Source organism: Corylus avellana, chromosome 11 (assembly GCF_965113065.1).
Source record: "Corylus avellana chromosome 11, dhCorAvel1.hap1.2, whole genome shotgun sequence".
Taxonomy (NCBI): domain Eukaryota; kingdom Viridiplantae; phylum Streptophyta; class Magnoliopsida; order Fagales; family Betulaceae; genus Corylus; species Corylus avellana.
The window spans coordinates 19,738,413-19,766,238 of NC_142500.1; the positions used below are offsets into that span (position 1 = coordinate 19,738,413).

Below are 27,826 nucleotides of genomic sequence, written 5' to 3' on the forward strand. Positions count from 1 at the left end.
AAATCCAACAATAAACTTACAACAATGTGTGGTGCATAAAGTTTAGCTGAGGTTGAGAATTTTATACATTATGATTTATATTTGGAAATTAGGTTAGAATTTATTTTTTTCAAGTTCAGTTTATTAAATTACTTTAGGGCATATGCTTTTCACATATTTTTTTTTTTTCCAATTTTATGTGTTTAAATACATGTTAATTTAATAGACTTAATTAAAAATTTTCCTCCCATTGTTCTTTACTTTTTCTTGTGAGCAAATTATTATTTACTTAACTGATAAGAATCCCCACCCCCCCCTTTTTTTTTTTTTTTTAAAGAGAGAATCCCTTTTCTGTATATCTAGGAAACTGAGATGGAAAATGGGCTTTGGGATTTTCTAAGCCCATGTGATAAGGAATTTGGGTTTTGGTGGATGAGACAGTTGGGTCCTGCTTTCGGCCCATGATTACAGATCCTACTCCAATCCACTGTCCATGGACCTCACCTTCGGACTGAAAAATTAAAAAATGATAAAAGACTATGTTTGGAAAAGCCCTTTTTTTTTCTGAAATAAAAAGAAAAATTAATTGATATTATATAACAGTGAAAGAAGTCTTGAATTTTTTATGAGAGAAAAGTGAAGAAATTTGTTTTATTAATATGAATAAATAAGTTTGATTTTTTTTAGAGGGACGAAAAAAAGATGAAAAAACTTGTTGCCAAACATGCACTAGAAATGGTTAAATTACTAATTTCATACTGACATAGCGTGCTGTGTTACTGAGCGTAGTTTTCTATGTCAGACACATAAAAAAAGGGTCGCTCATAACAAGCAATATTATCGTATATGAAATGATTATTAATGGTAGTATTTCATTTATGCTAATATATAATCTTAAATATTAGTGTTACTCTTTTATTTCACGCCCAATAAAAAAAAACAGTTTTCATTATGTGAGAATCACGTGTTGTTTTTATTAAAAGTATATGTTTAAAGATATATATTAACTTAATAAATTGAATTGTAAGAATTTTCTTTGAGAATCCAACCTTAATTAAAAGAAAGTTTTGTCCATTTGGTGAAGGTAGCACACAATATGATAGGTGTACTATCTTATATTTGACACCACCATAAACAATCATGTTAATTTATAATAAACTTATTATAAAACTTATAATAGTTCTAACAACAATAAAAAAAACTGATCATATGAAAAAAGAAACTATTTATAAACCATTTCATAGCCATGAATAAAATTCCAAATTTCAAGTTATTGTGGAAGGCGAAAAACTTGGTAAAAAAAGACATTGTACTATGGTCTATGGATTTGATCTCTAGGCTAAAGACACACAATATATATATATTCTTTTGGATTTGCTATCCATATCTTATAGTTGCTTCAATCATAAATGAATTATACTAGTTTCCTTCTTTTTTTTTTTCTTTTTTTTTTGGGCTTTGCGATAACTTGTCCCTCCAAGCAAACCTCTAGTTTTACACTAACCCACTTCCCAAACAGACCCCATCAAAATTGCGGGAACCAACGGGTCTTTTTGGCGGGAATCCCACGTGGCAAGCGGGCACACCATCACCATCTCATGTTCGCGCCAAAAAAACCCTAAATATACACTCACTCCTTCTTCTTCCGAGAAATTCTCACCCAAAACTCTCCGTCGTATTTTCTGAGTACCAAATGAACGCGTCAGAAACCTCTTTAATCCCCTCCAAGACCTCCAAGAAGGCCCTTTTCCACTCCCAAAACCCTGGCCCTAACCAATTGAGCACCAAAACCCCAGAGAAGCTCGCACAGCTCCCCCGCCGCGGCCGCTCGCGCAACCGTGGCGTCGCGCTCTCGATCAATGATGTCCGAAAGGTGGCTGAGAGCCTCCATGAGCGATCGCCGGGTAAGTCGGGCCGGCCCAATTCTGCCAGAAGGCAGATCGAATCCTGGCCCGACGAGAGCCCGGCCCGTAAACCCAAGAAAACCGCCGGAGAGCCTGTAAAGCTACCGGAAAAGTGAGAGATTTGAGTTTTGTTTAATTCTAGTTTTGATTTTAAGTAAACTGATTTGGTTAATTATTGGGGGTTCTTTGTGGTTAAATGGGCAGGTATGAGATTCTTGGTGAGTTTTTTGATAGCTTGGATAGTTCGATTCGGTTGTTGCGGTTGAAGGGTTCGACGCCGACTTTCACGAATATTTGCCCGAAAATCGAATCTTTAACTGATAGGTATTTTTATTTGTTTTATTTAAAATTGTCTGGGTCTTTTTTCTCTCTGTTTGTGTGGAGTAGGTATCTTGCTTTAATTGGTATGGATTTCTCAATGTCGTTTTCTGGTTAGAAAGTGCGATTTAGAGTCTTATTGCTGATATCCTCTGCTTGGTTGTTGAGAAAATAGAATCTTTTCTAGTAATTTGATTTATTTAGACTCTGTTTGGATATGGGAAAGAAGGAGCGAAAGTAGAAGAGACTTCAAAAATGCTAAGGAACATAATTTCTTAAGCAATTGACGATTTTTTTTTTTCTCCTTCAGAGACCCAATAGTCGCCAAACAGAGCCTTATATATGTTTAGTCTTTGGCTTTCGAGGTTAATGAATCTTATGGTTATAGTTCTTTCTTTTAACGTTTTAGGAGGTTTTCACATAGTCACTTGGCTCAGTTGAAGTTTATTTTACGCGAAGCAATTGAGATAAAGAGGATACTTGTGTTTGACGAGCGGACAAGTTGCATGAAGCCAGATCTACATGTTTCTATCAATATCAATGCGATAGAAAATGATGGGAAGTTGAAATCTGAAAGTGGGAACATGCATTTGAGGAAGGTCTTCCATGCGCGGCTTGTGGATTTTTCAAAATCCCATCCTGAGGTATGCCTTATCAATTCTTTTTGTATATTACATGGGTTATCCTATATTTGTGCGTAGTTACCCGCCATTGTCTGCAATCACATAAGGTAGTAGTTTTTCAATCAGTTGCTTGACATTGCATTTTACTGATGGTCTAGTTGTCATGTCTTCTTTACCAACTGCAAAGGACAGTATGATATGGAATGAGAAATGCAGTGATATTTGATACGACAGACAAAAACTGTCGGCACATATTCCCTTTTTCCCAAGGGCATTCTTGTACTGAGATGCTTGTGTTTCAACTGTTGTCTCTATTCCTATCTATATACGAGCAAGAAGCTCTTTCTTTATAAACTTTGGTAAAAGGTTCTATCTTCCACCGCGGCAACCAAATAAGAATGGGACTTAAGGCAAATCTATGTTTTTACTTGTTAGGAATCTTTTTTTGGGTTTGAAGATCATACCATAATGACCTAGCCAAGATCATTTCAATTAGGGTAATATTCTATGGTTGCTATTCTTGTCTTATTTTCAATTGATTGAAAAATCATCTTTACAGTACAGGCGCTTCCAACCTCTCACTTGCTACAATTGTTTGACCATAGATGTTACTGTCAGTGTTATATTTAGTACCGCTTAAAGATATATCTCAGTCGCCCTGATTTATGTTTAATGTGAAGCAGTTGTAGTATATATTAAACGAAGTTTTTGGATTGTTTTGTTCCAATACCATGTAGTCTAAAATATATTTCTTCTGCTTTTAGGTTGATGAAATTCCAGAGGAAGCATTGCCCGAACCATTCAATCGTCCAAAACTTGATGTCCGTTCAAACATGGGCAAAATACCCACCTCATCATTTCCGGTTAAGACATCAATTGGTGCACTAGTAGCTCAGCAATCTGGAGAATCAGAAACCTGCATTCGGGGTGACGAAATTCCAGAAGGAATAGATCAAAATCTGAATTCAAACATAAATAAAGCTCCCAGCTTGTCATTGCCTAGGCCTACATCAACTGAAGCACCAAAAAATCAGCAACCTGCAGTAGCATCACTTCTCCCTCCATCTTTCCGTAAGTGCTTCTCACAGAAAGTCAGGAGCAATGAAGCAGAGAGTGCTTCTCAAAGCTTATCGAAGACTTCCCTCCAACCTTCAGATCTCCCAGTTCAAGAGTCACTCATTAACAAGAGTTCATCCAAAGAGGAAACCATTTCTGCTGCTGCTGCTCCTTTCCCAGCAAATTTGTCATTTGAACCAACCAGCAATGGAAAGCATGTAGCATTTTGTGCTTCTCCTGCTTGTTTCCCACCATCTTGCCCACCTGCAACCCCAAGCAAAAAGTTAGATGCCATGAATAGTGAAAATGGTTCTCCCACAGAAATTGCTAAGATCAATTCTTCTCCTGCAAAACCTGCAAAACCTGCTTCCACTCCAGCTAGGCTGATGAATGTGACACCAGCATTGCATCCACCAAAGAGATGTTATATGAGCCCAGAGGATGATTCTACTAGCTCCCCAAACAAGTTAGCTAGGCGTCCACCCCGTTCCAGGTCGTTAAAGTTTGACACTCCCATAAAGAATGAAAACATTGTGGATGAAATAGATGGCACGGGAGGTGTTTCAGTTGATAATGATATATTTGATATTCTTCCCGAGAATCTTCTGCAATCGGTAAGCCCCATCACAATTCCTTATGCTTTCCTCCTTAACTGAGCATGCTTCTAAGTTATATCTAAATCAGTATACAATCAGTGTTTTTTTTTTTTTTGGGTTGTCCTTTTAGTGTTATTTGACTGCAATAAATTTATTTTTGCTTCCTCTTTGCTTCAAAGGGAATTAAACAAGGAATAGGATATCAATTTCTTATGCATAATGTTTGCATGCTATTGCTGTGGCAATAATGTAAACTAGATAAAGAATGAGGTGTATAAGACCGCATGCGAAATTTTACCTATGCACAAAGAATAATGTATTTCAACTCAACCATTCCTGCATCCAACCCCTCTCTTCTTATTTACACAACCCCAGTTGGTTCAGACCATGGAATTGATGCACATATCATAACATCTTGTCAAAGACGAAGACATGGAGACTTTTAACTATTCTGACCCCATGATTAAAATTGAGAAGTAACAATTGTTTGCTTGTTGCAGTTAAGAGAGAAAGAGAGGAAGGCAATAGAGGAGCGAGATCCAGCAATCTCACAAGCAAAGAGGAGGCGACAAATGATTGCTAGTCTGCCTAAGCTCTTTAACATGATTCACTTCTTATTCCAGTCTATTAAGCAGTCTGTTATCACAAAAGAGGAGCTTATGCACAAGATAATTGCAAGCCAATGTGACATTGTTGACAGAAGTAAGCCTCTGTACTCTGTAGATATGTTTTCCATTTCTCTGGAAGTTTTTGCTCATACTCTTGATTTCTGTTCGCAGGAGAGGTTTTAGAGCAGCTGAATCTATTGCTAGAACTAGTTCCAGACTGGATTTCAGAAAAGTTGCTATCTGGAGGAGATTCACTCTTCCGGTGAGCCTTGTTAATATATAGTATGGTTGTGTTTGAATCCATTGCGGTGGTGCTTGGAAGAAATAATAGACATTCAAATTATCTGTCTTGCAGAAAAAAAAAATCATAATATATTCTTTTCATGGAATGAAACAAACTTCAAATTGTCTGATGTAATTATCTTTTTTGCAGTATAAATAAAGCATCAAGTCCTGAGTCAATACGGGCACGGCTTGAAGAAGCCAAGTGAGCTTGAGTGCGCAATGTTCTAGGTGATTACTGTAAAGAAGCATGTTGGGGATGGTCTACAATTTTTTCTTTATGATGGGCTATTTGTAAATGTTTTTAGCCTAATTCTTCCATATTAACTGATGCTCATAAAGGAGTAGATTTTGGAAGCCGACTCAGGTGGTTATGATGAAGCCTTTTGTCAGGTATATTAATTACATAGCAAGATTAGTAAAAAGCTTGACTTTATGGCTTTATTTCATTGAATGCGAAAGCAGCATCAATCATGTAATCTTGTAAGCAGTGAATCAGCATCAACTATTTGTTTTTTTATGGGATATCCATCCTATGGATTTTTGTCTCAGCAATGGTTTAACTTTTGACCCATTAGTTCACTTGCACAAAGCTTAATCTTGGAAGCTCAGAAAAGAAGAAGAAGAAGAAGAAAAGAGCTTTCTTTTTCCCTTCCATTTGTATGCATCAAAGGATACATTTAAGTTTTATATTTTTCTCTCGGAGACCTATAGGCCTTCTTTTCTGGGTGAAAAAAAACCTTTAGGGGACTTCTTCTCTTGGTATCTTGGGTTCCTTCGGCTCATCATTAGACAAAAAAGATTTCTCTCGGGATTTGATGTCATATTGGTCACCTTCTTTGCCCCATAACACCAAGTATAAACCGAGGATGATGATGACTGCTCCCACAATTCTGAATGTTCCACATATCAAGTTAGAGACCATGTATTAGAAAAAATAAAATAAAATAAATTAAATTAAATTAAAAATTAAAAATAAAGGGTTAGAGACCATAGAAACGTGTGTAGGATCGGGATCTCTTGCAATTGTGAAAGCCTCTCAAAGGGCTACACGAACAGGTGATCCACCTGTCTGAAAAGGTGTTTGGAGGTTGTAAGGGATCCCGATCTATGTTTGTGTGAGTGTTTCTCCTAAAGTGGGCAGAGACCTTGGTGATTATACCTGCCCATGTGCATCCTTTCGCCAAGAAGGAAGTATGCTTGAAGTCCTACCAACACAGTTCCGAAGGGATTAAATATGGTCACAAAAACTGGACCTTTTTGTACCGTACACCATAGTTGAACGAAGATTATCAAACCTGAGCATACAATTCCCTGCCATTTATCATACAAAAAGTAATAACGTCATTTAGTCTCTGTTTGGTTTGGCGGTTTCAAAACGTAGGATTTAGAAGGATATTATTTTTGAAACACCATTGTCTGTATTTGAAAACATGAATTTTTTTTTTTTATGTTCTCAAACCGTTATCTTTCTAAAACATACTTTCAATCGGAACACTTTTTACGATTTTGTTTAAAAATGCAATTTTAGCCAACAAAATTATGGGGCAAACGGACTCTTAGAACCAATTAATAAGTTGAAATTCGAAATTCGTTCGTATTCTACTTACAGCATATACGATGTTCCAAAACTCAATGTTGAATGGAATGGACCATGCTGCTGGTTTGTGTTGTATGAGTACAGTAAAGACGGCTGATTGTGCTCCACCGACAAAGTTTATCCATGTAGTTAGTGACAGTGGCGCAGGATACTTCTTCATTGTAATTCCCTACGCAGTTCAAATATATTCACTATCATTTTTTATTTCCCAGAAAAAAAAAAAAAAAAGAGATTTTCAATTGAGGCATGTGAGAGGGCGCTTTGAAGAGTTATTTACCTGCATAACGTACCATATAGACCATGATATGGAACTTGCAACAGCTAGAATTGGTCCTTTGATCCAGTTCTCATGAGCATAATTACTTCTGATTATGTGGATCGGAGCACCCTTCCAACTTTGAAGTTCAGCTCCTTCATACAAAGCTATGACTATCACCCCTGCCAAGCATGTCAAGGTTCCCAGCACTTTGGCTATCCCACGAGGGTGCCTAACATCAAGACTCTCCATCCTACATAAAGTACACATTAAAAGGAGATCATCAAGTCCCCCAGTTGTTCAATGAGTGAAGAGATAGATGTTCATTGTTTAAACAGTTTTCGGACGGCCGGATTGGTGATGGAGTTTCTGCAAAACAGAGAAAGAAGTCACTGGAGTCTGTCGGTCCCTCATGAGACCGAGAACGTACACTTCGGTGGACGGACTCCAATGACTTTTTCTCTGTTTTGCAGGAGCTTTATCACCGGTCCGTCCGGCCGTCCGTAAACTGTTATAACATTCATAAAGCTTTAAGCCCCACCTGAGTGCAACGGCAATTACAAAAGTCAAGGATGGAACGGTGTTCACCACGGATGTGACAAAGGTTGGAGAGGTGTATTTCAAGCTTGCAAAGTACATGTTAAGGGTTAAGCCAACCCTGTTTTTGAAAAAGAAACAGAAACTGTAAGTTCTTCTGCTCTATCTCTAAATTTCTTCCATGTTCTATTGAAGAGAAATGCTTGACTACCTACCCTACTAGAGAAAGCACAAAAATCTCCAAAAACAAGGCTACTGTCATCTTTGGCCTTACTTTTCTGCAGGAAAGAAAATGAAAATCAAATGGTGAAACCCTTTGAATGTTATAAAACATTGTTTGTCAGGAAGTGTATGATCTGCATATATATATATATAGATTCTGTACCTCTCAAGAAAATAGGCGAAAGGAAATATCACTAAACCCCCCAAAGCATGACGGTAGGTTACAAATACATGAGCATTCATCCCATGGTTGAAGGAAATGTCTGTGATGAGGTACAAAAATGTATAAGCCATGTGAGTCAGAACCATGAGAAGGTGTGGCTTAAATCTCTTGTAGATCACCCTCAATTCACCTCCTACGGGTGCCATGGCTGCTAGTCTACCTTTTAGTCTCCCCTTATTTCCTTATAGTTAAGGCATAGAAGGCATCTATATATACTCATGGACGGATGTTGTGTACATTGAGTATTCTTTACCCCCATCATACGCTCGCATGTTGATAGTATCATATTCTTGAAAGAAATTCCATGCTAAATAGATGAGTCAGATGACAACTGACTTGAAGAACTGCCCAAATTATGGACGGAACAGAGACAGTAGGTGTTATGCCTATCGATGCAATTAAGACATATACAGTTTAGTAGGACCGACAATTTTTGACATAACCAGTAAACTCAACATGAATCCAACACGAAATTAACAGTTTCACAATTTTATACTTATGTCTCGACACGACTTGAACTCAACATGCGACATTTAAGGTTGACAATTTTTTACACAACCTATAAACCCAACACAAAATTAACGGGTTAAGGTTAAAGAGTCTAACAAATTTCAACACGAAATTCACTATAGCAAATTGGAAAATATTTTCCTCGTGGCCTACGCAAGCCACCATTCGAGTTGGACAACTGTTGACGAGAATCAGATTATTCCTTCATGTTGGGTATATGAGAATGCCTTAATGAATCATTCTCTCGCATTATGAGTAAAGAGAGTCACACAAACACACAGAAATTGGAATACAACCGTAAAAAATGTACAGTTGAAGTACTGTTAAATTATTTCAATAAAATAAGTTTTTTTTTTTTTTTCTTCATTTTCTCAAATTTTCAACTTTCCATTCTTTTGTTTATTTCACTTTGTCTGTATTGAAAAGTTTTGAAGAGTCATTTTACATAAAAGTTTGACTCTTCCATTATGAATGTTCTAAAAAATTATCTTTCATTAAGCCCAAATTAGCTTTTGGAGTAGATAAATGCATGTAGTCACACGCTCACATGCGTATGTCGCATAGTCACATTTAACATTTTCATGCATGAGCTACGGGCCTATAGCTACTCTTATAATTCTATATAAAATGTTGATTTAAGAAAGACAAAAATGTTACATGCACTTCTAAATTTACACTTTCAAGTCAGTGAACACTTTCGAACACTCCCAAGTGCTCGTAGCATTTCTCTTTTAGAAATTTGAATTACAACTTCTTTTCGTTTTTTTTTTCTTCTTCTTCTCTTACGTTGTTACACATTTCTTGCTCGGGATAGTGTTCAGAATTTGCAATTTGTACAGTATATTTGGGCAGTATTTTATTCTAAAGATAAATTTTTTATATTTCCATTGCAAAACTTATTATATAAGTGTAGGGCAATTTTTGTCTAGAAATAGATTAAAACATGCTTAATTTACTGGTCAAATTTCATTTATTTCCGAATATCCCACATTCCATTTCAAACAACAATTGTTTGCAACATGAAGTGGCAGAAGTGCAACAACAATTATTTCCAACATGAAGTGCACCACTGCTATCAGATGTCAGAATCAACCGATTAGGTGATATTGATTCCTTTGTTCCTTCCATATTCCATTTGGCTGGCATCTGAACATATCTACAGAAATTGACATTTATATCATCCAAAGTTCTTGAAGCAATCGCCCTGTTTTGTCTTCTACAAGTCTCTTTGCAAATAGTAATTCGAAGGGATGTTTTGTCTTCTACAAGTCTCTTTGCAAATGCCACTCCATGTAACCTTCCAAGTGACAAAATTGGCCAGGCACTTACTTCCTAGTTGTCCCATAACAAATAAATATAAAGAAGGGATAACTTCACTTAGGATTTCTGAACTACCACGCGTTTTGAGAAGATCCCCTCAAATTTCTCAATTTCACTTACTAAACTTTCAATTTGTTGCAATTAACACCCCCATCCGTCAAATTTTATCGTTAAACCCTAACGAAAACCACTAAAAAGACCAAATTACCCTTAAATTTTTCTTTAAAAATATAATAAAATTGAAATTAAGGTTAAATTTAATATTTTATAAAAATTTCAAAGGTATAAAGGTCATTTCATCAATTTTAACCATCTAAAAACTGACAGAGGAGGATAAGTTGCATCAAATTGAAAGTTTGGGGGCTAGGTGAAATTGAGAGATTTTGAAATTTGTGAGGGTCTTTTCATGTCGCGTAATAATTCAGGGGTTATTTGTGAAGTTTCTCCAATATATTTAAATAAAATGGCTTTGATACCATAATAAATCACCCGTTGTCCAGGCCAAAATAGTAGATCCGTGGTCGCTATCTATATGCTAATTTAATTAAGTGAATTCTTAGTCTCTTACAAATTTGAAGAAGAATCCAATGGGGCATAGTAGTTATCTCCCAGCATATATATCTACAATAAAAAGATACCGAAGATGCTAATTATACAAAAAGAAGAAAGAATTAATGGAAGGCTGAAGACTAGAGGACCGGAATGAGGCAAAGAGAAGTGGTGGAATTTAGAACACCCCAGCACCCATCTTTGGGCACTAATCACTGGGGTGGTGCTTCTCCCTTGTTGGCAAGAAACATTCCAAAGGAATCACTTGAATTAAGGCACCTGAGGCTCAACACAGTTCGTAGCCGTGATGAGAAATTCCCAGCTCAGGGACATGATTTCAACTACTTGCATGATGATGCTGACCATGTGTCTAAGCATGATTACACCCCCAAGCCAAGCCGCAGGATCAAAGGATTCTTAACAAAGCTAAAGTTCTTCCCATGGAAGGAAAATGTTGTGTTGGGTTTGGATAATCCAAAGAAAAGGAGATGGTTTCCCAGGTGGGATTCTGCAAATAGGTGGCCTCAAGGTTGGTGCTGATTCGATTTTATGCATGCATGTAGAAGAATTGGCAGCGAAAAATGGATGATCGGGGAGGAAGTCATGGGTTCGTTTGATAAAAAATTTTAGAGGCGTTTTTTTTTGTTGAAAAAGTGTTCTAATGTGATATAAATATGAAAATAGTTTTTATTTTTTTTATTTTTTTTTAAATTATATATATATATATATATATATATATATATATGGAGTTGTTTATCAAAAAGCAAAAAGCTTTCCCAAAATACATTGTCAAACGAGATTGTGTACATCCTTTGATTCGAGATGGTGATTCGGATTCTTTGTTGGAAAGTATGGAGATGATTGGTGCATGGTAAAAAAAAGAGGATGTGATATATGACTAGCTAGCTATTGCTATGTAACGTGAAGATGTTGAATATCATATTGAAGCTTTCTCTTTTCTGTTTTTGAATGTGTCGTCTATTTCATAAATTTCTATAGTAGTTCGCTCTCCTATACACTTTTATCCTTTTTTTTTTATTATTATTATTATTTTATTTTATTTTTTTCATGTGGCATTGCTGCTTAGTTATTGGATCAGTCCTATTTTAAGGGTTGATTATTAATGTTACAACACCAAAGTGAGATAAAAGTGTGATGCATAGCATTGCTTTTTTAGTAAACAGTTTTTTCTAATGCGTTGCATAAAACTATATATGCATGTGATACGATGAGGCATGCAGGCTCCATTGAAGAACTACATCGTCATCATTGAAAGAATCATAATTAACACGTGTGACATTATTTTACCTCCTTTAGAATTAATTAAATGATTAAATATATAATTTTTTTTATAAGATTAAGTTTTTGAAATAAATGATGATTTAACATAATATTAAAACAAAAGATGTTGAACATTCATTTAAAATAAAACGGCGCAATAAATAGAGAGAGAAAATATGGTTTACATTGAGCTAAAGAGTTGCCACTTAAGTCCACAAATTTAATAGTTAATTTGTAAAATAAGATGTGCTAAATATGGAGAAAATATGATTTCTATAAAACTTCTTCCCACCATCTCTTCACTTTACCATTTTGAGTTTTTCAAAAAAAGAAAGAAAAAGAAAAAAAAAAGAGGTTAAGAGAGTGGAGATGCTGAAGAGATGGTTTGTAGAATGAAAAAAATATATCCCGAGAAAATATTGACCCTTTGCATTTTTCATATAATTTTTGAGACGTGGACAACTTAATATTTAATGTTTTTAAGTTGCTGGGCAGTTGCAAATTGTAGAAGAATGAATTGTAATAAAATTGCAAATTGTAGAAGAATTGTAAGAACAATTACGTGGGATCAGTGACTGAGCAAACAAGTCTCCCCGCCGAGGTGAACGGCGGCTGAGCAGCATTCGCAGGGTGGTCTTGCGGCGACAGAGTTGGACAACTGGGCTCGTCCTTGGGCTCCGCGTGGGGCTCGTCGCCAGCAGCTTGAACTTCTGAAAGCGTTGCCATGTATGTGCAGGTTCTTGCGCTATGCTCTGCTCTCTCACTGTTCTTTCTGTTTTCTCTTCTCGGGTTTCTTGAATTTCAGTGGATTTGAATTTTGAATGCGGTTAAATGATGTGAATGAGGGTTGAGAGAGAGAAAGGGATATGCTTGTTGGGAATGGGTTATCATCTTTTTCTTTGATTCATTGATTGGTTTTTGTTTCTTTTCTCTTCTTTTTTGGCAATTTCAAAGCGAGGACTGGGCGTTCAATGGTCGAACGGATCATTTTCCAAGTAAAATTCTATTTGTATGGGTTTGTGAGAACGAGACATACAAGTTGCCCGTCCCAACTAGAGTGCATTTGGCATCTTTAAAACTCCTATTTGAAAAGCTAGAAAATTTGCCTTTTAAAATAGAAGGTAAGAGGGTGAGTTTTTAAAAGATTAAATTGCAATTTTAATGGATAATTATTTAATTATGTTTTTAAAAATTGCGTTTTGAAATTGGAGATGGCAAAACCAAAAGGACCCTTAACATTCAAAAGTCATTATATACCTTCACTCAAACCAAGCAAATTATACCATAAATTTTTCTATTTTTACTTTCTTTTCTTTTTTTGTAAGTATAGTAGATGCTGTTATGTAATATCATGTTTATAGTATGATATTAGTTTTCAATCTTTTGCTTTGTTATATGTGGACCTAGAATTTTGTTCAATCAACTGCGCAGGACAATCATATGGATGAGAGGTGCACTGTTATTTGATATAAAACACAAAGACTGTAGGCACATATTCCCTTTTTCCCAAGGGCATTCTTGCTGTGAGATGCTTGTTTTTCAACCATTGGCTCTAGTCCGATCTATATATGAGTGAAAAGCTTTTTATTCATGAACCTTTAGTACAAGGTTCTATCTGCCACTGTGGGAACCTGATGAGAATGGGTCTTAGAGCAACTATATGCTTTCACTTGCTAGGAATCCTATTTTGGTTTTTTAAGACATTACCATAATGAGCTAGCTGATATAATTTCAATTAGGGTAATCTTCTATGGTTTCTATTGTAGTTTCTCTTTCAATTAATTGAAAACCAACTTAATTATAGGCGCTTTTGACCTCTCCCTCTCTGCAAAAAATGTTGATCATAAATATTAACATTGGATAACTTGCCTAAAAGAAATATTATAGTGATTAAATGGTGTTGCATGTGCAACCATGGTGGGGTGTCTCTCGACCATTTATTCCTACATTGTAAGGTGGCTACCGAGATTTGGAGTGCAATTCTTCTTCAACAATTTGGGGTTGTGTGGGTCATGCCTCGTAGGGTGAGTGAGTGCTTGGGAGGTTGAGGCGACAAATGAGAAATCATATTGCATTGCACATATGGAGGCTAACACCATTGTGCGTGATGTGGTGTATTTGAAGAGAACGGAATGCTTGAAGCTTTGACAACTGTGAGTGAGAATTGATCCATTTGAAGAAGTTGGCGCTACAAACGTTGTTTTCATGGAAAGTGGCTTGGTCTATTCCAACTCGTTCTCCTTTTTCTGAATTTCTAGATTTATGCAGTTTTTTCTCCACAGAGTAGGGCTCTCTTGTATACTCCCTTTGCTTGAATATATATTATTTATCAAAAAAAAAAATGTTGATCATAAATGTAACTGTCAGTATAACAAAGATGCAACCACAAATATGGATATGAGATGAAAATATATCTTCAGTCACTCGGACGTACGTTCAATGCGAAGCATTTCTACCATGTTTTAAACAATGTATTGGATTGCCTGTTCTGTTTAAATACCATGTAGTCTCAAATATTTTTCTTTTGCATTCAGGTTGATGAAATCCAAAGGAAATGTTGCCCGAACCATTCAATCATCCAAAGCTAGATGTCCATTCAAACATTAGCAAAATACCCACCTCTTAAGATATCAACTGGTGCACTAACAGGTCAGTAATCTGGCGTATAAAAAAACCTGCATTCAGGGTGATAAAATTCCAGAAGGAACAGAGCAAGATCTGAATTCAAACATGAACAGGAGCTCCCAACTTGTCATTGTCTAGGGAGACATCAACTGAAGCACATAAAAATTATAATCAGCATTAGCATCACATCTCTCTCGATCTTTCTGTAATTGCTCCTCACAGAAACTCAGGAGCAATGAAGCAGAGAACGCTTCTCAAAACTTATCAAAGACTTCCCTGTAACCTTCAGTTCTTCCAGTTCAAGGACTTCATCTGAAGGAGCAGCAGCAGAACTAGTTTTGCATTCTGTTTCAGGTATCTCACGATGATTGTAATTGTCTGTTGCATTTATTTGTTTTTAATGGGATATCCACGCTATTGATTTATGTCTCTGCACAGGTTAACTTCTGACTCATTGGTAGGTTTACAAATAGAGCATAGTCTTGAAAGTAGAATTGATGCATCTTACCTTAGTGATCTTATAATGCCAGTTCTGTTCCTTTACAGAAGCCGAAATAAATTAGTAAACATGAGCTTGGCTCACTTGCTGCTTCCTATAGCTTTCTTTTCTCTTTCATTGGTAAGCGTCATAGGATACATTCTATTCTTCCATGTAATGCTTGTGTTTTTTGTTTCTCTGGACCCTTTAGAAGAATGCTGTTAGGGGACTTCCCTTTTTCTGAAGTTTCTATTTGTATCTTTGGTTAATGGTTACTTTTGCTCATCATTAGTCAAAGAATATTTCTCTTGGGACTTGATTTCATATTGATCACCTTCTTTGCCTCATTAAGCCAAGTATAGACCAGTGATAACAACAAATGCTCCCAGAATTCTGAATGGGCCACATCTCAACTCATAGACATACACCATGCTAAAATCACAAGTACCAGGCTAATAGTACAGTGTTAAATCACCATTTATCTCAAAAGCTTAAACTAATAAAACATACTAAATTTAATAATTTAATTTATATTCTCACTTTCTCCCACACTTGTGGACTCAAACTTTCCGTTAATAAGTGAGACTCAGTGCCTGAAATATTTAACTGAAATAGAAGGTGAATGACAAAGACAAGGTTCAAAATCAGGACATTGGCTCTAATAGCATATTAAATAGTCACTTATCTCAAAAACTTAAGCTAATAAAAAATGATAAATTTAATCATTTAATTTATATTATAACATAGACATACTTTTTTCTTGAGTGCTATGTAACAAGTTTCCACAAGTTCAATGGCTTAGATTTTTCATCATCCGACTAGTGAGGCATATAAGTTTTAGTTGTTGACCAAACTAAACTGAGATAGCACATTTTAAACATAATTTTGGGGGTGAATGGTGGATGATCATCATTTAACTGCAATTATCATCTGATTATAGTGCATTTTTTGGTAGATCTGCTTTGTTTTTTGTTGGTTGCTATTTCTTCTTAGTTTTTGCTGACAGATATTAAAACTGATTTTTCATCAATGACTACAGAAGGACTAAATTCATTTTCTTCTTCTTTACAGTACCTTTCCTTAATACTTGTAAGTGGTTTGGGGAATGGATTGCGGTATTTGCCTACTGTTAGTCTTTTGAATGATATTCAGTGGGGCAAATCCCCTCAGTGTATTCCAATCAATTGGCGTGGTGAATCCTCTTTGGCTATAGGCTTGCTTAAGGATGTGCCTCCTGAGATTGAATTGTCATACACCAATTCCTGGTAGTGAGAGCCCTCAAGGCCTTCTTAATTGTGATGCTTTGAATGTGGAACACTGGCTGATTTGGACCTGTTCTTTGAAGGCTTTACAGCTACTACTGTCTCTCTCTCTCTCTCTCTCTCTCTCACACACACACACACACACACATATATATATATATAACAAAAATAGAACAGGGGATAGGAATGATAGGAATTATTTGAGAACAACTTGTGGGATATGATAGATATGATATGCTGGCTTTGAAAGTAGACTTGTCACTGTCACGAGGGCAGGAAAAACTTTACTTGAGACTAGAAGTTGGGGTACGGTACGTAGTTGATATTCTATCGTCATTGCTTCAAATTGGCAAGGCTTTGTTTGGTATAAAATTTTCTTATTTGTCTCTTTTATTTTCTATTCTTAAAGTATACAATATTAACAAAAAATATACAATATAAAACACTCATAAAGTATTAAAAATTATATTATTATTACGTATTTACGTTGCATCAAAATATTTAGGAGGAACTTCACTTTGGCCCTCTGAACTTTCACTCGATTTTATAAACCCCTGAACTTTCAAATCTCTCATTTTGGACCCCTGAAATTGCAATTACTCTCAATGTGAACCCTTCCTTCAGATTTTAAACATTACATGATGTTTATACCCCTGACTTTTGTGTAAAATTCCAATTTTCAAAACGATTTTTTTTTTTTAATTTTAAAAAAAAATGAAAATCAAGGACATTTTGGTCTTTTTTGTATTTTTAACAGCTAAAATTAACGGAATAGTTCTAATTAAGAGTAATTAAAAGTTCAAGAATCCAAGTTCAGGGGGTCAAAGTGAAGTTTCCCCGCATATTTATATATTTGGCTTTGTTTTGGTCTACTTCTATGTGATTCTCAAAACGTTTGTTAGTTGTACTTTATGTAGATCTATATCACTTTCAGTTACTCAGGGGCTACAATGATTCGGAGAGAAGGAGTGTCAGATAGGAATAAAGAGATCCTGACGGCATCTGCCGGAGCAAGCTACAGCCGCCTCTTACGGCCGGCAGCGGCGGCTACACCTTCTCAAATATCCTTATGACATTGTACATAAATAAGCACGCACATAATAAAGAGAGAGTTTAGGCCAGGTAGCAAATTCAGATGATCAATAACACACGATCAGAGACTTACTACACCCACCTGACCAGATAATAATTCACAAATTAAAGCCAAAACTAAAATAAGTAAATGAGCATTAAATATTATTTGGTTGCAACCTTTTAAACTTTACGGCATGACATCCCTGCATAATCTGGACATGCAAAACAACGATGGTAGTGCATGTCTACTTTCACACTGTAGGGTATGCGCTTGAAGGAGTATCACACTCCATTGGGCGCTGCCGGAGGCCGGGCAGAAGAAACCTTCTTCAGTGAGCCGGACGACGGCGCTTTGGTCATAGGGAACTCAGGGTTTGGCGCTGATGGAAGAACAGGACCCTTGTCGAGTGAGCCAGCTAGGAGAGGAGCCACGGCTGAAACTGTTGCAGCAGCAGGAGCAGGTATGTATGTGCCGGGGTTTGGGGCCGACGGACGGAGAAAGGTCTTCTCCGGTGAGCCCAGTAGAGGAGCAACACTGTGAGCTAAGTTGGATACAGGTGGATGGCCATCTGTATGCTTGCTCATGCTCATAGGAAAAAGCACCATAATACTTATCATGAGAATTAGAGAGAGAGTTTGAGGCACCGCCATCTCCTGCAATGCCGATGCTCACATACAATTTTATGAAGAAAAGCCGACTTCTTATAGGAAAAAATGCACCGGCTTTGCATGAATATGCGATCTCTACGACGTGGACATGTGTGTACTTTAATTAGACAAAAAAATATGCGTAAGAGACAAGGTATAGAAGGATAACTCAAATCGAGGAAATTCGATCCTTCCTTTTTTTCTTTTTTTTTTTTTTTAAAGACAACCACTTCAATACATTTTATTAACGGCCGAATAGTGCCAACAAATAATAATAATAATAAAAAACCTTTAATAGTCTGTTTAAGATTGGCCAGCCACGTCCTTATTCTCCACTTTTTTATCACCTTCTAGCTAGCTGTGTGGTCTTGCCATTTGAAAGCATGACGTGTGAGCTTCTCTTTTAACCGAATGCGATAGGTTCTAAATTTTGGTTCAGTAGAAAAAGAGTAATGCTAGAAACCTTTTTTTTTTTTAATTATTCTATAATTGGGATGTGATAGTTACAATCAACTTTAAGACCAATCTTTATACAAATAAAAAAAATAATGTTAATTAAGAATACTATACTGCTATTTCAGTTTTATAAAATAATTGTAAAATAAAAGTCGTAATGACTCTACTGCCATTTGAAAGCATGACGTGTTAAAATCAATGAAACTTTAGTTACTTAATTGTCGTGTGAGGTGGAATGTTGGTTTTTTCCGCATGCCCCTAAATTTAGTTGCTTTCTTGATTTTCCTCCTTGTGTGTTTTTTCTTTTTCTTTTTGTTAATAAGGAAACAACAATCAAGTATGCATGCTAAATATAACCCTTCCCTTTTGTTGTATTTGCTCAAAAAAAAAAAAAAAAAAAGTATGCATGCTAAAAAATATAATTACTTTAAAAAAATTGCTAAAAATAGGGTGTTTGACGAAATGCTTATATATATCAATTAATTTGTTTAGAAGGATACTCAGCTTTTTTTTTTTCCTAAAGAATATGGTGAGTTTATAATCTTCGTAGATATTATGCGCAAAAAATTGGACAATAATGAATTGGTAGCAATGGTGGTCGTCGCTTAGAACTTGAGGCTAAGAATAAAGTTTGTGGTATATTGGGGGGGTGGTTTACCATCCTAACCAACGTGTTCGAAAGGCCCTCGAGTCCATTCAGAAATATATAGATGCACAAGCCAACCAGCATAAGACAAAAGACGAAGAAAGTGGTTTGCCATCATTAGACGATTCCTTTTAAGGGAATTGTCAAGATCAATTGAAATACTGCGGTAGACATACATAATAAGAATATGGGCATATGAATGATTGCATGTAATTCTATGGGAGCAGTGTTGGCTACCTTACAATCTCCAAAAGATAATATTATTGTCTAAATTATTATTTTTGCTAAAGAGATAGGGTGGAATAAGGTGGAGTTGGAAGGAGATGCGTTACAAGTAGTGCAGGCTTTACGAAAAGAGGGACAAAATTGGTGTCACTATAGCCAAGTAATTGACAATATTCGAATTGTGCTACAATCTCTTATACAATGTAGAATCTTTCATGTTCGACGAGAAGTGAACGAAGTAGCTCATAGACTTGTAAAGAGTGCACTCACAGTCACAGTTATAAAAGAAGTGATTCATATAAAAGACGCTCCTTAATTAATGCATTTTTGATATTGTAATGAGAGAACCTATTGTTCAAAGTATTATATATGAAATGATTGTTTCAAAAAAGAAGTTAATCTATACTTCATAGGAACGCTTACTCAGCCTTTTTGTCCTTAGCTACCAAGCTAGAATCACACAATTTTCGAAGCTAGTGCCTTCTTTACTTTTAACTTTAGGTCTTAAAAGTGTTTTGGCTATTGCGTATTGAATAGGCAATGTTAAACCCCTTCATTCAAATAATTTTCGGATCAATATCATGTGCTCATATTTCTCCTTTTACAATTATATAGTGTTCTATATTGCATTTAACTCCATCAATTAATATTGTAATTACAAACTTCTGTGGTTTCTCCTTTAATTACAGGGAATTTGTGGCTTTTGGATTTCATTTGTGAAAAATTAGGACTTGAATCTTTATATTTTAGGATGAGCTATGCCAAGTTTAGTCTATTTCTATGAGTAATCACACTCTTTTATCTTTTTGTGGGACAAAATATGTACATTAAAAAAATTTAGTTGTTTGAAGGAACATTAATGCAATCTTTAATTCAAAAAGTTTTAAGGAAAATATGGAAAACTTTTTTTATTTTTTTATTTTTTTAACACAACCAACTTGCTTGTCACATACACCAATTGTATGGTGTAAAGTCTCCTTGTCTTCTTAAACGCAGATTGCTTCTTTTTTTCTTTCTTTTTTTCATTATCTAAATCTTTGTTTCACTCTTGGACCCAAATAATAATAATAATAATAAATATATATATATTATTATTTGGGTCCAAGAGTGAAACAAAGATTTAGATAATGAAAATATATATATATATATATATATATATATATATATATATATATATAGGATGATGGAATAATGTCACTTGACATTCCCATTTGTAATGAATGTTTTTAAGCCGATCCATAATTTCATAACATACAAGGGAGGTCTGTTTTAAAATTATGGATGTCCTTCCATGATTCAATCATAAAAGCAAAATAGTTATGGACACTTTTTCCTTCTACCTACGTTGGAAGACATTTTTTTAATCCAACTTGTTAAACATTTGTCATTAGAACATAAAATTTTTACATGTATTTTTCTAAATCTGCAATACTTGAAACTCCGATGCTTAAAGCGAAATTTGATGAACAAAATTCAATAATTCAGCATAATCAAATATTATCATTTATTAATATCAGAGAAAATATTCAGCTCCCCTTGTACCTTGTGTATGGGCCTATTTATAGGCTTAAGAATTTGAGGTAGACTTAGACTAGTTCTTTTGAGTTGAATTGAAATTCATGAGAGAGCTGCCATTGTACTTGGCTCGTACTTCAATATAAATTTTGACTTCTTTATTCCAATGGAGCTCCACTTAAACTGTATTTTCTGCTATTTAATTAATTGATTTGTAGACCTGTTATTGACCCTATGGCCAAAACTTAATGGACTTATAGTGTGATTTTATTCTCAACATAAGGCATAAAGGCAATGTGATCCCTAATCCGCCCTTTATTATCTTGCCTATCTCAGATCAATCTAGCAATGAAAATTGAAAGTTACCATTGAAAGATTCCGTCGAGGAAAAGTAATTGAGGAATGCTACAATGCATTCTAACAACTATCTACTCACCATCTCTTCACCACCATTTTGAATTTATTTTTAATTTTTAAAAAAAGGGTAAAGAGAGAAGAGATGGTGGGGAGAATGCAAAAAAGCATTTCCCAAAGTAATTTATTAAGGAACTACCGCTTTCCATATTAATTAATTTTATATCCTCATAATCAACTTTTAATGTTGCTCGCTTGCCTTTGTGAATTGTCTAACCAGATGTGGGCCGACCCTAAAGTGCAGATTGGCCCAAAATTGGCTCGCTGGTGTAGTTGTCATAGCTACTACATTGATGGGGGGCTCGTCTCACGACGCAATTGGGGAAGAAGGGAATAAGAGTGAAAACGAAATTAAAACAAATTTTGTAATTTTATCTGACTTACAATTAAAGAAAAATAAAACAAAATGCACCAGAAAATGTCATTTTCGCAGAAATCCAAATATCATATGGAGATGATTGGTGCATGGTTAAAAAAAGAGAGGGGTGTGATATATGACTAGCTATTGCTATGTAACGTGAAGATGTGAAATATCATATTGAAGCTTTCTCTTTTCTGTTTTTTAATGTATCATCTATTTCATAAATTTCTATAGTAGTCCGTTCCCTATACATTTTTATCTCATTTTTTATGATGTGGCACTGCTAATTAGTTATTGGATCAGTTTTATTTTAAGGGTTAATTGTTAATACTGCATCATTAAAGCAAGATAAAAGTGTGATTAATATCATTACTCTTTCGGTATACATTTTTTTCTAGCGCATTGTATATAACTATGTATGTGTATTGATGTACACGATACATAGAAGGTGAGGTATACAGGTTCCATTGAAGAACTACATCATCATCACTCAAACAATCATACCAAAGACATGCATGTGACATCCTTTTACCTCCCTTAAAATTTATTAAATGATTTAATTTATTATTTCTTATAAGCTTAATTTTTTTTTGAATAAATGATGATTTAAAATGATATTAATAAAAAGTTATGAGCATTCATTTAAAATAAAACGATGCGACAACAAATAAGAGAGAGAAATTGTGGTTTACATGCAAGACGGCAAGAGAGGATGACTTGCAGTATGAGCCACAAGTGTGGCCACAGTATCCATTTAACCACCCCAAAGCTAACCTTTTAGATGGTTCAGGCACCTTTTGTGGACAAAAGAGATGATTCGATCATCCCCAAAAGCCTAATTGAGGGCAGCCAAACCACTCTTGTGACTAAAGAGGTGGTTCGGTCACTTCTATAGTTTGAAGCAATGCAAGCCACATTTCTCTCTCTCTCTCTTATGTTGTCGGGTTTCGTCCTCTTCATTTTAATTGATTGTCCCAAATTAAAGCTATGGTAGGGATTGAGATCCTCTACAATTCTTAGAAACTATAGGGGCTTACAATTCACAATGAGCAGCTTAGAATGAGCAATGTCATCTTAAATCATTGGAAGAGAGAGAAGAAAAAAAATAAGAGAAGGGTAGCCAAAACATGTTGGGGGTAGCCAACCACCTAAAAAAATATCCGCTTTTAGTATGCCAACCACCTTAAAAAAAAGGAAAAAACTAACAATTTACATTTCTCTTATAACTATTAAATGATAAAAATGATTTTCATATTCTATTACACTAATAAAAACTCTTTTTACGTAGTACAGATTTTGAAAGAAAATAAGAAGTCGAAAGCAGCCTTATTTTGTGTCAGAATATTCTAAGACCCTCTATAACAAATTTTGTTTAGCATTAATTAACATTGTAATATGTAATTTATTTATAAGCATAGCTGCAAACACTATAAAATTTATCATATATTTTTTACAAATTGACGTGACACATAAAATTTTTGTGACGTGAACAATTTTATATTTAAAATTTAGGAAAAGTTTACATATTCTCTTAAAATAGGGCATTTTATTTTTTTATTAGTCTTGAGAAATATTATCAATTTTTTAATAATTTAAAGAAACATTGTCTTAATCAAAGGTTTAATATAAACATTATTAATTATGCAGTAGTTTGAAATGAATGATTGAAGAGAGCGGAAAAGTTGGTTATGTGACAGTTGCAACGTTAGAAGAATTGTAGTAAAATTGATAATATTTTCCTTAATTTATTGTTCATTCAAACTGCCGCTCCTAAGTCAACCAACACTCATTGCTTTCGTGTCTCCGAGCGGCGGCGAAGACACGGTCCTTGAGAGTTTGGTGTCCCTGCGCCACCACGGAATCCTTCTCCTCCGTTTGCGGAGAACAATTTCGTGGGATCACTGGCTGAGCCAGCTAGTCTCCCCGCTGAGGTGATCGGCGGCTGAGCAGCTAGCATTCGCAGGGTGGTCTTGCGGCGACGGAGTTGGACGACTGGGCTCGTCCTTGGGCTCCGCATTAGGCTCGGCGCCACGCCGCACTGAGTCGCCAGCAGCTTGCACTTCTGAAGCGTTGCCATGTCTGTCTAGGTTCTTGCGCTATGCTCTGCTCTCTCACTGTTCTTTCTGTTTTTTCTTCTTGGGTTTCTTGAATTTCAGTGGATTTGAATTTTGAATGTGGTTAAATGATGGTGGGGGAGTGAGTGAGGGTTGAGAGGGAGAAAGGGATATGCTTGTTGGGAATGGATTATCATCTTTTTCCTTGATTCACTGATTGATTTTTGTTTATTTTGTCTTCTTTTTTGGCAATTTCAAAGCAAGGACTGGGCGTTCAATGCTTGAACGGTGCATTTTCCAAGTAAAATTCTATTTGTATGGGTTTGTGAAAAAGAGGCATTCAAGTTGCCTTTACCAACTAGATTGCGTTTGTCCGTGCAAGAAAAAAAATGTGACTTTAAACTCAAATCACAGAAAAATATATGGTTTGTAAGTGCATTTTACAAAAACTGCAATTTAAAAATGTAGAAAAATATACATTTTCAAATGGTAGGCAATGTGGTGCACATGATTTTAAAGGGTAAATTGTGATTTTACCAAACACTTAACTATGATTTTAAAAATTGTGTTTTAAAATCGCTATTTAAACTGCTCATTTTCAAATCGTTTGGATTCAACAGTCATTATATACCTTCACTCAAACCAAGCAAATTATACCATAAATTTACTATTTTTATTTTTTTTGTGTTGTAAGTTTACTAGATGCTGTTATGTATTATCATACTTCGAGTGTGATATTAGTTTTCAACCTTTCGTTTTGTTATATGTGGACTTTGAATTTTGTTCAATCAACTGCGCAGGACAATCATATGGATGAGAGGTGCGCTGTTTTTTGATATAAAACACATAGATTGTAGGCACATATTCCCTTTTTCCCAAGGGCATTCTTGCTGTGAGATGCTTGTGTTTCAGCCATTGGCTCTAGTCCGATCTATATGAGTGAGAAGCTTTTTATTTATGAACCTTTAGTACAAGGTTCTATCTGCCACTGTGGCAACCTGATGAGAATGGGACTTAGAGCAACTATATGATTTCACTTTCTACTGCTAGGAATCCTATTTTGGTTTTTAAGACATTACCATAATGAACTAGCTGATATAATTTCAAGTAGAATAATCTTCTATTGGTTTCTATTGTAGTTTCTCTTTCAATTAATTGAAAACCAACTTCACATTATAGGTGCACTAACAGCTCAGCAATCTGGAGTATCAAAAATCTGCATTCAGGGTGATGAAATTCCAGAAGGAACAGAGCAAATTCAAATATAAACAGAGCTCCCAACTTGTCATTGCCTAGGGAGACATCAACTGAAGCACATAAAAATTATAATCAGCAGTAGAATCGCATATCTCTTGATCCTTCTGTAATTGCTCCTCACAGAAACTCAGGAACAATGAAGCAGAGAATGCTTCTCACACCTTTTCAAAGACTTTCCCTCTAACCTTCCGTTCTTCCAGTTCAAGGACTTCATCTGAAGGAGCAGCAGCAGAACTAGTTTTGCATTCTGTTTCAGGTATCTCACGTTGATTAATTGTAATTGCCGGTTGCATTTATTTGTTTTTTAATGGGATATCCACGCTGTTGATTTATGTCTCTGCACAGGTTAACTTTTGACTCATTGGTAGGCTTACAAATAGAGCATAATCTTATACTGCCAGTTCTAATCCTTTACAGAAGCCGAAATAAATTAGTAAACATGAGCTAGGCTCGCTTGCTGCTTTCTGTAGCTTTCTTTTTCTCTTTCATTGGTATGCGTCATAGGATACATTCTCTTGCTCCATGGAATGCTTTTTTTTTTCTTTTCTTTCTTCTCTGGACCCTTTAGGCCTTCTTTTCTGTGAGAAGCATGCTGCTAAGGGACTTCCCTTTCTGAAGTTTCTCTGTATCTTTGGTTACTTTTGCTAATTATTAGTCAAAAAACGATTTCTCTGGGGACTTGATTTCATATTGATCACCTTCCTTGCCTCATAACACAAGTATAGACCAGTGATAACATATTTCCACAGGTTCAATGGCTTAGGATTTCATCATCTGACGACTGAGGCATATAAGTTGTAGTTGTTGACCAAACTAACCTGAGATAGAACATTTTAAACATAATTTTGGGGGCGAAGTTGTCACCCAATTATGGTGGGTGATCATCATTTAACTGCAGTTATCATCTTATTACAGTGCATTTTTTGGTAGATCTGCTTTGTTTTTTGTTGGTTGCTATCTTTTCTTAGTTTTTGCTGACAGATATTAGAACTGATTTTTCATGAATGACTACAGTAGGGCTAAATTCATTTTCTTCTTCTTTACAGTACATTTCCTTAATACTTGCAAGTGGTTTGGGGAATGGATTGCAGTATTTGCGTACTGTTAGTCTTTTGAATGATATTCAGTGGGGGCCAAGAGTGCAAATCCCCTAAGTGTATTCCAATCAATTGGTGTGGTGAATCATCTTTAGCTACTGGCTTGCTTAAGGATGTGCCTCCTGAGCTTGAATTGTCGGACTACAGAAAGGTACCGCCAATTCCTGGTAGTGAGAGCCCTTATGGCCTTGGAATAATGGCTGATCTGGACCTGTTCTTTGGAAGGCTTTACAGGAACTATTGTGAGGAAAGGGCTTTGGTGCATTATATAATGTGGATAGTGTAGCTTCTAAGACTGAGCTTCACAATTTTTTTTCTCGGGATTTTTATTATTATATGTTGACTGGAATGGTCTTCGTAGTGCAAAGTGTGAGATGGATGCAGTTGAATCTAGAATTAAGCCTTGCGATCTTGCTCTAACACTTACCAAAGCCATTATTGTTGGATATTTTAGGGATATATTCCATTTGGTGGATCTTTTGTTTCTTGAGGTTTCTTTTTTCAAGTAAAGGACACTCTGAGGATTCGTTACTTCTATTACAAGTTACAACAGGTAAGCCTACGAAAAAGTTTATATATATAAACTTGATTGTGTTGAAGGCGTTCTATTTTGATTAAAGTTCTTATGTTTTAGTAATATTTCATCATTAAGTAACAATGTGGAAGGTTATTAACTTAATTATGTTCCTGCAGTCTCCATGCTATGGATAACGAAATTCAAACCATGACATGGGCAAAAATTCTTGTAAAGGTTGTTTGGCTGCGAAGTTCACAACAGCTCTGTGTGTTTAAGGATTTTCCCGCTCATGATGTGATTGGTTTGCAAGGGAAACTACTTGATTGGAATGCTCAACAAGGTTGCTTGCATTCCCAAGCTCTAAGCAGGTCCCAGGTGCTGGGTTGATGGTCAAATTTGGCTCACATGGAACACAATATTGTCTCATCATACTTGAAAAACAATGATGCATGATGCATTTGAATTTCTAGAATTTGCTAAATCTATTTTGTGGTTTTGTTTGAAAAGGGTGCATGACGGAATGTTAATGATCATGCATACTTTCCATTATCTTTTAATGATTTTTTGATTTCACTGTTCTGTTTTTGCAGAAACTTGTGTGTTAAAGGGACTTTATATCTAATCCTACAACATTAAAGAAAAGGCTCATGGTAGTTGGGCTTGCAATGCTTCTTCTTTCTCCATTTCTGGTCATTTTCACGTTGGTGCTGGTGTATCTCTTCCTGGGGCATGCTGACCTGTCTTCAAAGGTGGTCGAGTTTGTCCAAGTGAATTTTTAGAGAATATAATGAGGTAATTAATATTTTTGTTGCTATTTTATTGAGTTCATCCAAATGACTTTAGTATTTTATCCTTTTACCAATTAAAATAATGGTACACTGTTGGGGAACGGTTGATGTCTCAATATGATATGGCATCACTTGATTGGTTAGTCAAAATGATTCAAGTCAATTCAAACTATGAGATGGTGTTGTGTAACCTTTAAAATTCATGTAGGTAAGGTGTAATTAGAAGTAATCACATGGCGGTGAATCGATATGCCCAATGGTAAAACTTGAATCATACTGCAGCTTTATTGTTATTTTGTTTTATTAATTATTTGAGGGAGTTTGAGTAAGTCTTCTGCAAGATTTTTAATTACAAGTAATGGCTGTATCACAAAGCTTACAAAGAAACTTCCCAAGCAAAATTTATCTGTTCAAGAATTTCTGATGCCTAAAACTTGAGGTCAGATAGTTGGACACACGTGTGGATCACAGAGACTACTATTATATATATATATCTATATATATATATATATATCTATATATATATATATATATATATGGGATAA

General features: G+C 35.5%; 2 protein-coding genes and 1 long non-coding RNA gene across 3 annotated transcripts; 2 read left to right on the forward strand and 1 right to left on the reverse strand.

Moving 5' to 3' along the window:
* The first annotated feature begins 1,615 nt into the window (after positions 1-1,615).
* CDT1A (CDT1-like protein A) lies at positions 1,616-5,917 on the forward strand. Its single transcript, XM_059577660.2, has 7 exons — positions 1,616-1,995; positions 2,088-2,207; positions 2,611-2,845; positions 3,589-4,494; positions 4,977-5,178; positions 5,256-5,346; positions 5,518-5,917. Exons 1-7 carry the CDS (start codon positions 1,673-1,675, stop codon positions 5,573-5,575), a joined length of 1,935 nt encoding a protein of 644 aa, XP_059433643.2. The 5' UTR covers positions 1,616-1,672; the 3' UTR covers positions 5,576-5,917.
* Positions 5,918-5,995: 78 nt separating this feature from the next.
* LOC132166776 (WAT1-related protein At4g08300-like) lies at positions 5,996-8,350 on the reverse strand. The gene is made up of 7 exons (XM_059577661.2): positions 8,145-8,350; positions 7,975-8,037; positions 7,764-7,880; positions 7,244-7,475; positions 6,977-7,135; positions 6,529-6,680; positions 5,996-6,259 (listed from the first exon to the last, which is right to left on the reverse strand). Exons 1-7 carry the CDS (start codon positions 8,348-8,350, stop codon positions 6,109-6,111), a joined length of 1,080 nt encoding a protein of 359 aa, XP_059433644.2. The 3' UTR covers positions 5,996-6,108.
* Positions 8,351-23,324: 14,974 nt separating this feature from the next.
* Positions 23,325-27,501, forward strand: LOC132166377 (uncharacterized). Its single transcript, XR_015909488.1, has 5 exons — positions 23,325-23,655; positions 24,802-25,135; positions 25,926-26,529; positions 26,670-26,868; positions 27,084-27,501. It is a non-coding gene; the product is annotated as an uncharacterized LOC132166377 (long non-coding RNA).
* The last annotated feature ends 325 nt before the right edge of the window (positions 27,502-27,826 follow it).